Raw genomic sequence first — 14,877 nt, 5'->3', positions numbered from 1 at the left:
CAGTGGATAGTTAGATCGGATGTCCAGTGACCCCGCGTCAACCAGTCGGAGGTCGGTCAGTGCGGGTGGGTCGTCGTTGCTTCCCTCCAACTAGTCTACGGACTCTACGGTTCCCCACGCCAACCTCCTGCATTTCCTTGCATACATGATCAGCATGCTTGAATCACCACAGCTACATCAATGACAATACTTGCTCGTCGTCGAATTAATATTACTGAGGCAGTTCACCCAACAACGTTACGCGCTCATATCATGAGCAAGAACAAGTTCACCGCCAACAGTCTCATGCACGGAGACTGAATTAAGCCTCCCAAATAAACACAGAGCATCAACAATTCACACGTGAAGAACCGATGGCGACCCTGAACAAGAAGACTTCAACAGCAGCACAGAACCACGATGCCTCCGGCGATGAATCTGCCAGCCTCCAGCTCCTCGCAGAGTCACAGGTCCCGAGAACTGCGAAATTGCCGACTCCAGCTTCAGTAGCAAGCGCCAACCTACTAAACGCCGCGCGCATTCGCAGCCATCGGCCAGCCGTCGCGCAATCCCCAAATACAATAACAGAACATACATCGGATGTTGAGGCGCAGGGGATAGCAGAAATACAGAAGAAAGGCAAACTTCCGAAGCCAAATGCAGTTTCAGGGAGACTACCCAAGCGATCTGCGCGGCTGTCTGAGAGGGGTTGGAATGTATATGAGATGCCAGAATCTCCAGAGAAAACGCGGTATAAGCTTCCTAAGACTGTCAATCATGGGAAGCTCCAATTTGTAGGGCGGAAAAAAGTGGAGCAAATCGCCACGCAGGAGCAAATCGCCACGCAGGAGCCACGGACAAATACGAACACACCTGTGCGGCGTAAAAGTGGTCGCATAGCTGGCGAGGATGCTGATATTGATCATATTGATTGGGAACGGAGGCCCGAGGCAACCCCAAGAGTTACTCAAAGATCGAAGCGCAAGAGTGATCTCTCAGTGGAGGCAGAGCCCACGACGCCCCGTAAGATCGTTAAGAAGAAACAACCTTCGGGCTCGAAGCCATATAGTGTCAAGACCAATACTTCAAGCTCGAATCAGCATCCCATTCCCTCGCCAACGGCAGACCAATTAGACCCTGGGGAAACCAATAGAACATCTACACTTGCTTCAAGTGCAGCTCCTGAACCACGCCGATTAAGAGGAAGACCAAGGAAGATAACCGCTGCAAGCAAAGCCATAATGCCGGCGGAAACCGGTCTGGACACACTTCCGATTGAGGGTGAGGCACCGAGGAATGGGAACTCTTCTAGGGTCCGTGATGATGGCGATTCACTATTCATACCAGAAGTTATCCACGATTCTGACGACGATAGCATTCGCTCAACCTCAGTCGCTCAACCACAGGATGTGGCTTCTGTCCAGCAGCAGATTACCACAGTAATTGATATTGACAATAGTCACGATGGAAATGACACTGCGACACTTCCTTCTCAAACAGATACAAAATATTCTGTCTTCATATTTCTAGATGCTGAACGGCATCGCGGAGATTGCTCGACAAGCGAAGCTAAGAAAATAAGAGAAATCTGCAACACAGTTCGAAAGCGCATCGCAGAAACTGGAACAGAACTTGACCATAAGAATGTAAAGGATGAGTGTGTGGTGGTTCAGAAACTACTGGCAAGGGTTGATAACACTGTAAACCCTATAAATCGGTCAGATTTCAAACAAGACGCTTATGAGTATCTTTTCTACTCATTAGCCCGTCTCCTTGAGGCAGTCTATGATTGGGCAAAAGAACAGCACGATAATCTGGAAGAATCCCTCCCCGCACTTGAAATTCTTATTCCTTTCGCGATGAGCATCATTGATCTCAATAGCACAATTACGGCTTGGAATGTTGCAGTACCGCCTCGTGCAAAAGGGGAAGGCGTGGTGAGACAGGTACTGGCAACCTTCATCTTGCCACTCCGTGAATTCCACGACCAGCTCCGTCAAAAACGAGATCAACTAGAAAAGGCGGAGAAATCTGAAAGATTTCGTCAAGAGAAGCTTGCTCAGATACGACGGAAAAAAGAAAAGCAAGAGCATAAGAGAGAGGCAGAGAGGCAAACTGCTCAGCGTTGGACGCATTGGCAGCATCTGCACCAAGTGCGACAGCTGTGTGAACCAAGTCTGGATCTGCGGAGGCGAAATCATCTCTGGCTCCGCCCAATTAACCAGGTCCAAGAATTAGATGCCAACGGTGTCCCATTCGAGCGGGAACCCTTTTTCCAGCGAAGATTACGGCCCTTCAATACCGGCAGCGCAGAATGGAGTACGCACCAAGTAAAGGCATTGCTCGATGGTTTGCAAGACTTTGCAGGCCCTGACGTCTTTGAAAATATCTTCAAGGCTTACTGCCGGCCTCGCGGTATCCTGCGGGATTTTAATGTTGAAGAGATTACGAGCAAAGCAGCGGAGTTTCGATCAGACTGCCTCGATAAAAAGGAAGACAATGATTGGGAACTCCCGCCTTGGATCGAACAGATTCCCGTCCTACCGTAAGAACACATGTGCAGTAGTTTGGGGGCACTCATCCATTGAATATTTGAAACGCAACGCATATGGATTATGACAAACGCCGAGTATATAATGAACAGCCACGAGAGACTTTTGTATAAGAACTTTATGAACACTACCAGATGGCTAGTTTTCTGCAACTATGATGGTGATGATCTGAACATTAGTGCATGCTTAAAGAAATCCATCCCTCCTCTTGACTAAGCCAAGGTTTTCATCAGATAGAATACTTTGAGAACCATTCGAAAACGAAATATATTCTAAATTGAAAACACCCTCAAAGCCTCATAGTCGGGCTAAGAATCTCTACAATCGACTAGAGTCGGCCGTGTCGATCATCAGTTCCCGCATAAAGAGACCGTGTCGCTTTACCAGTGCTTTTAGTCATGTGGTATATTATGGGCAACAGAATCATCGCAAAACAAAACTTATTGTACTTTCTTTCCTGGACCTTCTTCTTCGTACCGTTTAGTCTTAGCTCTGAATGTCTTTGACGGGTGTTTTACAACACCTGCCTTTGTTGTGGATGGGTAAACAATAACAAAAGCAAACAGGAAATTTGTATAGATATGCACGTTACCCGTCCCTAGAGTTTCAAAGTAGAACAACTTTCACACGGCTGAAGAGAGTACTCTCAAAATCTATATAACCTGGAGTTCTTGGGTGATTCATGGGTGAAAAGGACCATTTCAAGGTCATTTCAAAGTCATGTAATGTATTCTTCTACGCAGCACAAATCGCTTCCTCTAACGCTAATAGAACATCTATAGGACCACGCTGGCTCTATACCCGGACATTGTCCTAACCATACCCCGCTTATGCACTATTCTTGGATCCGTTTCCGTTGCTCTCTATACTCCTTTGCTCCTTGAGTAACGACTCAATGTGTGGAGCCAACCAGTACTTGCTAAGCACATCAGCAGGCATAGTCTTTGCCCCTGATATAGCACCCTGGCAGTTCGATTCTTTGCAACGGCAGTCGAATGGCTGTGACATATCCCACTCTGTGCTGGGGTAGAAGAACGTCAATTCCTCGCCGGCCTTCAGTCCTTCGGCACGGTCTGGGTTCACTCGGACCTCCCATCGCGGCATATCGAATATCAATGTGGGGTTGCAGGAGTGGTTGATGTAAACCAAGTCACTGTTCAACTCAATGTGAAGATCCTTGGAGGCCTGAACGGATGTGTAGGCACAAGTCGCGGGGGTGGGGTTCGTGATTCGCGCGAAGACGGCTCCGGCTGGGAGGTCGACGAGAGATATCGATCGTGAGGCGAATGATCCTTCGAGATGCTCAACCCGGAGAAGGCGGGTGAGGTCTGGCTTGACCCACGCGGGCACTGACGTCGAGTTGTCGGCTATGCTGGACGACGGGGCAATGACTGATTTGACCGAGGATACAATGGATTGCTGTTTGCCATTTGGGGCGGCTGCTGGTGCAGCGTCTATGATGGCAGCTGGAGGCATGATTGATCAATTGAGGTATAAAGAGAAGTGGAATTGGTGATAAGGTGCAAGGAGCTGAAGACTTCAAAGGTAGGCGGGAGCACGATTCTAGAGGGATCTGTGGCAGTATTAATACTTTGTTCCAGAAACATCAATGGACGCTTGCGGAGCCCATTAGGCCCGGCGACGTCGCCATAAGAAGAGCTAATTCCTCCACAAGACAATCGGGGCTATTGTAAATGTGGGGATCAGATGGCATTCTCCATGTTGCCGAAATCATCCAACGCGCACGCCATACGGAAATCGAATCATGATTCAATTGGCATGGCCGAGGTCTTCAAATTAATAACTGGTCACGTTTTTTGGTAAGATCTTTTCGGGACGCGGGTGGCGCGGTGAGAAAAGAGATATTATGGAGGGGTGAGTTGAAGTGGGATGTTGAGGCTGTCTCTCCGGATGATGGGATGGACCTCGGTGTCGGCACAACCCAAAACGTACTGGCGTCCTCTTCAACGTCATTGTCCAATTTCCACGCTTTCCATGTGACATAGCAACACACATTGGAAACTATATACGCCTCTTGGATGCTGGCACATTGATTCGGTCGAACATGTTCAGAAAAAGAAAAATCCAAATCCTGACCACCAATTTCGTCTGTAAGGCGTGAAACCAGAGCGTTCAATCTCTAACGGAAAACCATGCATACGTACAACTACAGGTTTACTGACTTAATTAACAACGGGCCTCTTTATTGCATTTAATAGTTGCAATGATTTTGCATCACTGTGTCTGGGTTTACTTCTAGGGCCCTCGGCCAGAAATCAAGTGTTAGGACGTTGTTGGCTTCCAACGTTATATCAGATATCTACATTGATCCAGGGGGCAGGGCGAGAGAGTTCGACATTGTGAGAACGCTGTTTGATATACACTGTAAGTGATCTCAAGTTAGAATCACTGCACTTCCAGGAATTGTTGCTGGTGGAGAAGAAGTGAAAACACTTCTATATCCTAGCCATGTTGTTTCATGTTGAGGCTTAGTTTTCACTCAATCTCCTCACTGATTAGAGAAGCAGTGATTCATATACTACGCTTCAGCCATGTTGACTCACAATGCGATTTCCACTCGAACTCCCATCAGGCCCGTGTTCGCAGTATTCACCGTGCTCGCGGTATTCACCGTGCTCGCAATCTAAGCTATATAAACCCCTTTGGCTTTCCTCATATCAGTATCGATATCACGACCACAACCGCATTCTCACAAGTAACAACCACAACTCCTATCGTTTCACCCTTACTTGTGTCTCTATACAACAGCCTTTTATATCACAAAATGCGTTCATTCGTTACCTTCCTACTTCTCTGGCTCTCAGCTCTCGCCAATGCGATTGAACTGGGATGCGGCATACCGTTTCCCATGGACAATGGGACCCTCTCCGAGCTTGAGGCTTTAGCCAACAACAGCAACATGGACCCTGGATCTCTCGGCTCGGCCTCGATGTTTGGCCATAATGATCAATATGCACCGAAGCTCTGGCCTCGCGATCCTGCCACCGGTCGAGTCGTCATCAATTATTGCTACTACGACCACATCTCTCGCGGAATGATCGCTCCCAGCCAACTCATCGAAGCAGCAATTGAACTCTGGATGCGGGCTCTCGGGGGACCGGCCTCACAAGCCACACGTCACGGCATCGTCTTCAAGGAACGGCAGTACAATGGTTATCCGCTCTACTGCTATGAGCATGGGTCATGGGAGAATTGGAACCACTTGATTCCCCTTGACACTCTGGTAATCCGACATGTTACCAACGCTCAACTGGCTGCCAGGGCGACAGTGGGATACTACAACATGAACCCCCCACACGCCTGGAAGATGCAAATGCAGATTGGTCTTCGAGCAGAGCCCACTGTCGTCGTCCACGAACTCGGCCACGTCTTCGGAATGGTGCACGAGCACCAGCGGGTAGATCGCGATACTTATGTCAAGTACCAGTGCGAACGCGTCCCTCAATTCGCCAATGCATGGGCTCTTGCTAGCCAGGCTGGATACACTGTGAGGCAGCTCTGTGAAGACCCGGTTATCGGCCTACGGTACGGATTCCCGGTCTGGGACTGGACGTCTGGATATGCGACTGGTGCTTCGGACAATCAGGGCCAGCCCAGGGTGTTCCCCATTTTCTCGGACTCGGCGCAATACGACCTCTATTCGGTAATGCACTATGGGACGTTGGTCAGCTGTGCCAATGACCTGAGCACATGTCCCCTGGTCAAATACCGAGATCCGAACAACCATGCCGCTGGCGTCGAGGTAATTGCACACAACGGTTATCCATCACCTCTAGACGCTCAGTGGGTTAAGGAGACTTATTCGTACTACGGCCAGGCGTAATTCGCTTGACAATGTATGGTGTTTTCTTGCGTGGTAGACAGGCTGAGCTATAATGTCCACATTAAGGGACATATTGGCAAGATTATTAGAGGACGGATAGATTGGAAGACTAGACGCATATCTTCCTATCTGCCTTGTATAGTGGGACTATATATGGGAGATCCTTCATCAACCCCTTCAAGGTTAGAGAGCCCAAACCAGTTTTCATATCAATAAACGTATCACAACTCATAATATGCCCTTTGTCTCTTCGTGATGTCATTTAAGAACATTAAAAGCTTTCAAGACTTTTATATTCATAGTTTGGTCTCGATAACATCTCAATATTGCCTCCGTTTATAATGCATCCTGATTAAATAATTGGGTATCAACCTATAACCTCCACTTACACACTTTTCAGTCTAGATGTTCCTACCGGCATTTCATGACGAGATCTTCGACACCCTAACACTCGTCTCATTCGTCACCATAATCCCACCCAACCCACTCCAACTCTCTCCCCTCGTCCTCGTCCTCCCTACCTGCCCTTGCTCTTCTCCGCCCGTAGCATCCATAGACCCCACAACAACCGTATGGTTGCCATGCGTTCCCGGCCCTGTATTCGCATGCGTAGTCGCGTTGTACTCCGACAAACTACTTATGGACCCCTCCCTTGCGCTTTCAGCGAGATGGTGGGTCGACTCGGTCGCGGATTTCGTTACTGATGGGATTCGAACTAGGTCTTTGTGGGTGGTGAGGGTGGTGAGCTTGTGGGAAGTGATGTGCGAGTTTGATTTTGCGTAGGAGCGGGGGTCGGATGATGAGTTGTTTGTAAGGGGGCGGCGGAGGATGAGGAGGTAAATTGGTCGGAGTATGGGGAGGCATGCTGGGCGAGCGTCAGTCGGGTGTCATCTTTCATGTATCATCTTGGAGGTGGAAATACGCACCGCTGACAATCGCAAGGTTCACTTCCGCAGTTGCCCATATGATAATCGGGCCAGTGTTGTAAGGAACTTCAATGTCCTTGGTATCCAACCCAATGGAATAGACCAGGACAACTACACTGGCAATGCACACGAAGATTCCGAACAGAAACATGCTGATAATTGCAAGTCTTTGGGAGAGCGGAAGGCGCAGTTTGCGAACCTCGATAACAGGAAGTATGAGGATTGCGATATCGATCAGAAGATGGGTGATGACTGTCCCGAAGAAGAATTTTGAGTCTTTGATCATAATTGTTAGCTGTTGCTCATGAATGTACATAGGAACGGCCGTGTCTGAGACCTGGACATCATGACTGACATACCGTCAATGTTGCAAACGCCCTTCACGCTAATATCCCAAAACTTATGGACGGGAACACAGTGAAAGATTGCCATAAAAGTCTACATTCATATTAGAACTGATGCTGCCAATGATTGTCCCTGAGAAATAGCATACTCTGATTATGAGCCATACCACCGTGCAGCCGATCAGAATCTTAATCGGTAACAGAATGTTCGAAGTCCTGAACATGCGCCAGTAGAACGAAAGGATAGCGAGCTTCGAGAATGCCAGAGAGAAAGCATAAAAGATCTCCACGTTCCAGAGAATCAGTCGAGATCTCTCGAGTACATAATCCTGCGGTAAATCGATGTTGCTAAGATGGAGACCGAGCCCATATTGCAGCCCTGTGAATATGAGTAATAATCTGGGATGTGAACCTTTCCGCCCACTTACACCAGATCACTAAAGCAAACCATACCACTGCGCACAGGAAAGCTACGATAGCAAACCAGTCATCGTACCAAAGTCGAAGTTTCGTCAAACGTCTCGCTAAGAGTCTTGCGATGAGAGTCGAAGCAGCGGCGAAAAAGGTAACAATGAGACATATGTACGCATCAAGCTGTCTCTCGAGAACCATCTTGCCTGTTTAGAAACTGCAGAATATCCCTGAGATTTCTGAAAGTGTAAAAAGAAAAAAAAGAACAAACTGGAGGCCCACTTCGGCACGCCTCAACGGGTGTCAGGAGAATATATCAGCCCACCTGGGCGTCGAGGGGGCATAGCCACTTGCTGCAATGGTCGAAACTGCATACAAAGACTAGGCATTGTGGGTTGGGATATTCCCTTGAACTTCTGGATGATTTGCAACTCCATCTCGACGCAGGCTGTTAGAATCATAGCAAGGCATTGGTAGGGGCAACCTGATACGAGTCCACTAACTCTGTGAAATCTAGCACACAGGCGATAAGTGCTCGGCAGGAGGTTCCGAGTAGCTTCAACAGCGATAAGTGGAATGGAAAAGTCCCGAAATCACTGATGTTCGATGTTTGGAAGGATCTATCCTTGTCGCGAGTCAGGAACGCGGCTCGATCGCTCGGTAGCGATCGCGAAATCGTCGCAGGGAATGGCAGATCCCCAGACGCTAAAAGCTACTTAGGATACGTTTAAGTGGATTGGAGCCTCACTTTCCCGCTTTTCTATCATTATTACGAGGCATGATCATTCGACCAGCAGCATAGAGTTCGCCATGACGATCTTTACCACAATGTAGGCCGTTCATGGAATTTGGAATTCGATCTCCAAGAGAAGATCATCAACTTGCGATGTCTATCTAGCTTTTCATCTATGCCATGTTAATCCTTTACTAGAACATGGTCTTCAATCAAAAACCATTGAGGAAGAAAGTCAATCAGGAAAATCGAGCAATAATGCATCATACCAGAGTCATTAAACCTTAGCTTGAAGTCCATCCCCGCATCAGGCCACGACTTTTATGAAAATTTCCCCTCACGAAACACAAGTCACCGGAAATTCTCCATCGGGGACCGACCGACTAAATACCTGTTTCTTCAGCTGTTCAATCTGCCTTTCGCATTTGGAAGGATGGACCTACAACCTGTTGGCCAATACCATCACACATATTGGGATCTGAATTTAGAACTGAGGTCCATACTTTCCAAGCTAAGACCAACCCCCTGCGCTATCCACTGTTGAAACATGTTAAGAGATTAGACCTGGGGAAGACCCTGAGGAGACCTACCATGCACTCCAAAATAGTGAGAGCAAAGTGCTCCAGATTTCGTGCAGATCATACGACCCTAGTGTGTCCATTCTTCCAATGTTGTTGCTTGATGTTCAACTCATGATTGGTCTAATCAAAGGCGACATAAGCTCTCGTGTGATTGGTCAATCATTCGCTATCGGAGAATAGTCAGATCGCCCCGAACCGCTCCGGATCAGCCGGGTTAGAGACATGGTGCGCTCGTATTATCAGGAACACGACGTCAATATCTGTGGTTGAATTTGCTGGAGTGGCTTTTTACCAAGTCGGAGTTTGTGGCTCGTTTAAACATACACTTCTTTTCAGCAGGTTTCGCGAGATGACGTCGTTCCTCCTCCTGAGGTCAGAGTAGATCGATTACGCAGTATTTCTAACGAATTAGTATTCTACCTCGTATAATGAGAGGCTTGAAGGCGAGTTCATCGGAGTTTATTAACGGAGGTATGTGTCTCCTTGTACAGTGTATAATCTGTTCTGTCGCGGACAGAAGCTCGTAACACATTGTGGGGAAAGGTACATACCAATAATGATCGACAGCCGTATTTGTTTGTAAATTTCTGATCGTCGTTCCTGGAGTAGACCCTGGCACCCCGGCGTTGGGAGATAGCACCAAGTTATCATCATAACCGGTAAAAAGCCATGTCTTCAAGCTGGTTCTGTTCAACTTCGCAGGTCAAACGATCCGTCAGTATCGACCTTGAGAGGCGAAAGGCATCAGGTCTGAGTGGCCATTCAATAGATTTCTAATGTCTTTCAATTGTTTGCTTTGTAATGTTCAATGTGGACTGTGTTACCACGAGGTGCATGTAGAGTCAAGGATTCGTACGCGTGATGGCCAGGGTAAACTTTGGAAATACCCTCGCAATGATTTAAATCAATCAATTATCCATCACCGCCGCACGTTGGCCTACCAGAAACGGCAGTTTCTCTATGAGTGTTGAAAGCAGCACTAAAGGGTTGGCGCAGTATCCCTTGGCCGTAAGCAACTGGGCATTCCCAAGGGAAAGGGTCGTACAATTGTGGCTCGCCACTGCTGGGCCATTTGGAATATTCAGAAGGCAAGACCACATTTTGAGAAAGGATAGCCACGAATAGACGGATCTAATATGGTGATTGATTAAGCCAAGTCCAAGCACAATGAACGGTCTCATTGCGAATTGCGAAAAAATGAGAATGCGAACTTTGAGCACTTAGAGTTCCTGCGATATCTGTGACGCTAGCCCTGAAATGATCTCTAGATGTGCCACTGGTAGATGGGCGTAAGGCGCATAAGGCGCACATGGTGATATCATTACGTTCAGCAATAATGAAGAAACGCCGATATATCGGGACTCTTGTGAGATGCCTTGAAGTACTGGCAAAGTTTTCCAGGTGACCCTGCGTTTGTTGATCGGTATGGCAGTGTCGCTGACAAACGTACCTAAATGCCGGCGAAGCATCGATAATTGGCCGGACTTGCTGTCCGGCCGGAAGACAGACTCAACAACCTCGTAACAATTATAAGAGGCATGAGCTAGATGTGTAACACGAGCAACGAGCGTAATCCACTCGAAGAACAATAATATCGGATGTTTCTCGCATTCGAAATCGGTTGAGAACGGGAAAGACCAATATAGTTGTTCGCCCAGCCAATGGGAAGCAAGCGGTACCTTATTAACCACCTGGCAGGACTCAGGAAACAACACCCTGCGTCAACGCACTTAAAAGAAATCATGTTATTCGTTCAGAAAGAAGTGTAAGACGGAGCTCTTAGGCGAATGGACTGTGCATCTTACTTTGCGAGGTCTTCAAACACTGTGAGGCTTGTGATGGCGCAATAATGGAAACACCCACATCGGTAAGACCCACTGGATGTGTTCAGGGAGCTCGGGAATAACGATACACATGTTGCATGTGAATGGGTACACTTTGAGAGGATGTCACAATCTCATTGAATAATAGCTTGTTGGGAGATGAAAATTTGAGGATAATGATCATTGCATTGACGTTGACTTACAAATCAAGCAGCAGAGAAGGTGACGTCCATGTCCTAATCGAGTAAGTGGGGATGGCTGCACGAATGCCCCGCGAAACCTACTTGGGTTGCGACTCTGCGGAGGCTATGGGAATAGAGTATTCAAACCTACCTAAGGAATTTTATCACCCGATTCGCGCCGAGAAACACCCACGTCATGATTGGAAATCTAACAGAGGGTGTTGATGTTTTGTATAAATAACGGCAAGCCCTACATCGTTTTGTGCAGTATCCAAACCAATTCACTTCCTTCCAGCAACCTCATTCCAGCGTTGAGCCTTGGAAAATCACCATCATGACCGCCCCAGAACACGTCAATGAAGCTGCCCCTGGCGTCAGTCTTTCTCTGTTTTTGAATCATATCATGTACTAAATTTGATTATAGATCTCATATTTCACACCAGCCCAGCAGATTCCAGCAGGCACAGCTCTATCCAACAAAGATGGCAGCGAGAAGATCCCAAAGATTTTCAATCCCCTCAAGCTACGTGGATTGAATCTACAAAACCGCATTGCTGTGAGTCTACTACATTGGAATCTCCAAATTCATTGCACTGACGCATCATTATACAGGTGTCACCCATGTGCCAATACTCTGCTCAAAACGGCCATGCAACTCCATGGCATGAAACTCACATCGGCGGCATCGTCCAGCGAGGCCCTGGTCTCACCATCATGGAAGCAACTGGCGTCGTCCCTGAGGGTCGCATTACTCCTGAGGATATGGGACTCTGGCAGGATTCGCAAATTGAGCCACTCCGCAAGATTGTCGAATTCGCCCATTCTCAGAACCAGTTGATTGCTATTCAGCTCGCACACGCTGGCCGCAAGGCAAGCACAGTCGCACCGTGGCTCAGCAGCGGTGACATCGCAGGCACCGATGTGAACGGATGGCCCGACAATGTCAAGGCACCCAGTGCCGTCAGGTACAACGATACTCACTGCCAGCCCAAGGAGATGACCAGGGAAGACATCGCTGAGTTCAAGAAGGCATTCAAGGCCGCAGTGGAGCGCGCGTTGAAGGCCGGATTTGATGCTATTGAGATTCACGGTGCTCACGGCTACCTCTTCCACACTTTCTTGTCCCCGGCCTCCAACTTCCGCACTGACGAGTACGGTGGCTCTTTCGAGAACCGCATTCGTTTGCTCCTCGAGGTCATTGACATCGTCCGTGCAACGATCCCAGAGACAATGCCCCTTCTTCTCCGAATCAGCGCTGATGATTGGCTTTCTGAAGCCGGTATTGAGGGCTGGACCATCGACCAGAGCGTCAAGCTCGCCGAAATCGTCGCTACCAAGGGAGTCGACTTGATCGACGTGTCCTCTGGCGGTCTGCACGAGAAGCAGCACATCCACTCCAAGCCGGGTTACCAGGTTCCCTTCGCCAAAGCCATCAAGGACAAGGTTGGAGACAAGCTCTTGGTCGGCACTGTGGGATCCATTACCGAGGGCAAGCAAGCCAACGGATACCTTGAGGACGAAAACCTCGATCTGGTCCTTGTTGGACGAGCATTCCAGAAGAATCCAGGACTTGTCTGGGCTTGGGCTGACGAGCTTGGTGTTGAGGCACGATGGGCAAACCAGATCAGGTGGGGCGTTCGCGGACGTCAAAAGAAGTCGCAGTAAATCTTTTTAAGATGCAAGACTAGATAGGAGGATGATGATCAATACCATAGATATTCCATAGATAGGGGATAGAGACTCCAAATGATACGCATTTATGACCAGCCATTAATCTCACTCTCATCGACTTCGTTAGAACACTTCTACGAATTCTGCCGTCTTGCGTAGCTCATCGGATTGGGGGTTGAGTATGAAACGCTTCCTTGTGTAATGGAAGTCTTTCGATGTTGTACGAGTTTATTCGAGAAAGCTTCGCTATCAAGCAAGTGTTTCCACGATTGGACTAGTGTTAACCATTCCAGAGCAAATGACAATACAAGCAGGACTATTATAGATGCCTTTATGGGGATTGTATCAGTTGCCTTGCTTCTAGAACCTTACCCTCGGTACAACCGCGTGTGATCCGAGTACGACTTTGATATGGGGTCACCCGCCTCACAAGCGAACCATGGCAACATCGTCATATGCTATGAGTAAACTCGAATGTTCTGTGGTCCCAGTGCATTGTTATTTCTTGATTAGTATTATGCTGGTGAGTCCTCCTCGACGTGAGTCAAATTAAATCTACGTGTCCACATTATTATTACTATTGACCATGGAGATTGCTTTGTTGCGAACAAAGGCTGTACCAAACAGTCAAGCGCAGAGAGAACAAGTGTCTTGATGATCAGGGGCCGGTCCAATAAGGCCAGCTTTCCAACCGCACCGTTCGAACGGAGAATTTCACACTGTCCAGGCGGCAAAATGTTGGATTGGCTGCGAGGCGACGACGGAGGTGTGACTTTGCCGTGCAGATTCACCGTACAATTGCATTATTGCGGTCAGCAGAAGGTACGAGTAGAGGACAGATCTGTCTCAATGAGAAGCGCTAACCGTGACGGAGGAGGCTGAAGTTCGCGTGGCGCACAGGCCGTCTCCGATACGGGCGTCTGATAAGTGGAGGGAGGGGAGGGGTCAGGGATCTGACTGACAGCTTGAGACACTGAGACAGCACACAGTAGACTCGTGAGGCGAGCGATGAATGATTGTCTCAAGGCATCATCTCGTGAGCCGTAACACAGCTATATCGATAACCATAGTGTGTCTTTTGGAGACAATGGAGGTCACTCATTGTAGCAACCATTCCATTGGGACTATTAGGTTGATTATAGAGCTCTGCGGCATCTTGAACGAAACTCCAAGTTGAAGACGGAAATTTGATTCAGTGTAGTTGTAATTTGACCAATTAGTCACCTTACCATAAGAGAAGTCTGATTAAAGTTCATGGAATGGGATTTGATGCCTCTTGCTCCTGCTACTTACTGCTCCTTACAGGTCCTGGAGGATGGAGCTGCCATATTGGCTAGTGGGGACCCCTGCAGGATGAATAGAGTGGTGATCCCAGCCACTGTGCTCCGGTGCCTGGAATCGCTAGTATGTACAGCACAGTGCACACAGGAAGGAGTATGGAAATTTCTAGCAATAACCCCAAGGCCGCAGATGATGACTCTTGGGGGGCTTGTTGTCCGTATGGCAATTGTGGTGGTGAACGGCGGGTGGCGCTTGGGTGATTCGACTAAGCCATTTCGGGAAGAAATCCAAAGGACAGAGTTTCCAAAAGTTGAGCGAGCAGAACATATTTAAGGACCCCCCACACCGTAGCTCCGAAATCCTCTTGAATCCCAATCGACAATCCGCCTTCCTCAGCGTAGCTCAATCTGAGCAGCTTTTATCTTTCTCTTTTCTTTCCTCTTCATATCTAATTGGGAAGAACTCTACATCTGCTGTGCACCGCTCTGAGAGCCTTTTCCGACACACACTTTCCCTCCACCTCTCTCCCGACACTCACCGCACATTTCAC

The 14,877-nt window shown here is 48.2% G+C and overlaps 5 protein-coding genes across 5 annotated transcripts; 3 read left to right on the top strand and 2 right to left on the bottom strand.

The window, feature by feature from the left end:
• Nucleotides 1-114: 114 nt before the first annotated feature.
• On the top strand, nucleotides 115-2,657 carry BU24DRAFT_428448 (uncharacterized protein). The gene has a single exon (XM_033529482.1). It carries the CDS (start codon nucleotides 354-356, stop codon nucleotides 2,526-2,528), a length of 2,175 nt encoding a protein of 724 aa, XP_033377892.1. The 5' UTR covers nucleotides 115-353; the 3' UTR covers nucleotides 2,529-2,657.
• A 596-nt stretch (nucleotides 2,658-3,253) lies between these two features.
• BU24DRAFT_428447 (uncharacterized protein) lies at nucleotides 3,254-4,417 on the bottom strand. Its single transcript, XM_033529481.1, has one exon. It carries the CDS (start codon nucleotides 4,005-4,007, stop codon nucleotides 3,360-3,362), a length of 648 nt encoding a protein of 215 aa, XP_033377891.1. The 5' UTR covers nucleotides 4,008-4,417; the 3' UTR covers nucleotides 3,254-3,359.
• Nucleotides 4,418-4,913: 496 nt separating this feature from the next.
• On the top strand, nucleotides 4,914-6,589 carry BU24DRAFT_78049 (uncharacterized protein). Its single transcript, XM_033534627.1, has 2 exons — nucleotides 4,914-4,916; nucleotides 5,060-6,589. The coding sequence occupies exon 2, from the start codon at nucleotides 5,317-5,319 to the stop codon at nucleotides 6,373-6,375; it is 1,059 nt and encodes a 352-aa protein (XP_033377890.1). The 5' UTR covers nucleotides 4,914-4,916; nucleotides 5,060-5,316; the 3' UTR covers nucleotides 6,376-6,589.
• A 713-nt stretch (nucleotides 6,590-7,302) lies between these two features.
• Nucleotides 7,303-8,257, bottom strand: BU24DRAFT_312144 (uncharacterized protein; the record flags this gene model as incomplete). Its single annotated transcript, XM_033522834.1, has 4 exons — nucleotides 7,303-7,577; nucleotides 7,661-7,739; nucleotides 7,795-8,024; nucleotides 8,074-8,257. Coding segments are annotated over 4 exons (768 nt in total), but the record flags the coding sequence as incomplete, so codon positions are not given.
• A 3,258-nt stretch (nucleotides 8,258-11,515) lies between these two features.
• Nucleotides 11,516-13,144, top strand: BU24DRAFT_401353 (FMN-linked oxidoreductase). The gene is made up of 3 exons (XM_033525490.1): nucleotides 11,516-11,748; nucleotides 11,800-11,931; nucleotides 11,988-13,144. Exons 1-3 carry the CDS (start codon nucleotides 11,710-11,712, stop codon nucleotides 13,038-13,040), a joined length of 1,224 nt encoding a protein of 407 aa, XP_033377888.1. The 5' UTR covers nucleotides 11,516-11,709; the 3' UTR covers nucleotides 13,041-13,144.
• Nucleotides 13,145-14,877: the final 1,733 nt, after the last annotated feature.

This window comes from Aaosphaeria arxii, assembly GCF_010015735.1.
Source record: "Aaosphaeria arxii CBS 175.79 unplaced genomic scaffold BU24scaffold_13, whole genome shotgun sequence".
Lineage (NCBI taxonomy): Eukaryota > Fungi > Ascomycota > Dothideomycetes > Pleosporales > Aaosphaeria > Aaosphaeria arxii.
Note: the sequence above shows the minus strand (reverse complement) of the source record. Positions and strands in the feature narration are given on the sequence as shown.

Bases quoted from the DNA above. Each gene is read 5' to 3' on its own strand.
- BU24DRAFT_78049 (XM_033534627.1), top strand. From the start codon at position 5,317: ATGCGTTCATTCGTTACCTTCCTACTTCTCTGGCTCTCAGCTCTCGCC.
- BU24DRAFT_428447 (XM_033529481.1), bottom strand. From the start codon at position 4,007: ATGCCTCCAGCTGCCATCATAGACGCTGCACCAGCAGCCGCCCCAAAT.
- BU24DRAFT_401353 (XM_033525490.1), top strand. From the start codon at position 11,710: ATGACCGCCCCAGAACACGTCAATGAAGCTGCCCCTGGC. The intron at 11,749-11,799 runs GTCAGTCTTTCT...ATTTGATTATAG, and splicing joins TCAATGAAGCTGCCCCTGGC to ATCTCATATTTCACACCAGC. The intron at 11,932-11,987 runs GTGAGTCTACTA...ATCATTATACAG, and splicing joins ATCTACAAAACCGCATTGCT to GTGTCACCCATGTGCCAATA.
- BU24DRAFT_428448 (XM_033529482.1), top strand. From the start codon at position 354: ATGGCGACCCTGAACAAGAAGACTTCAACAGCAGCACAGAACCACGAT.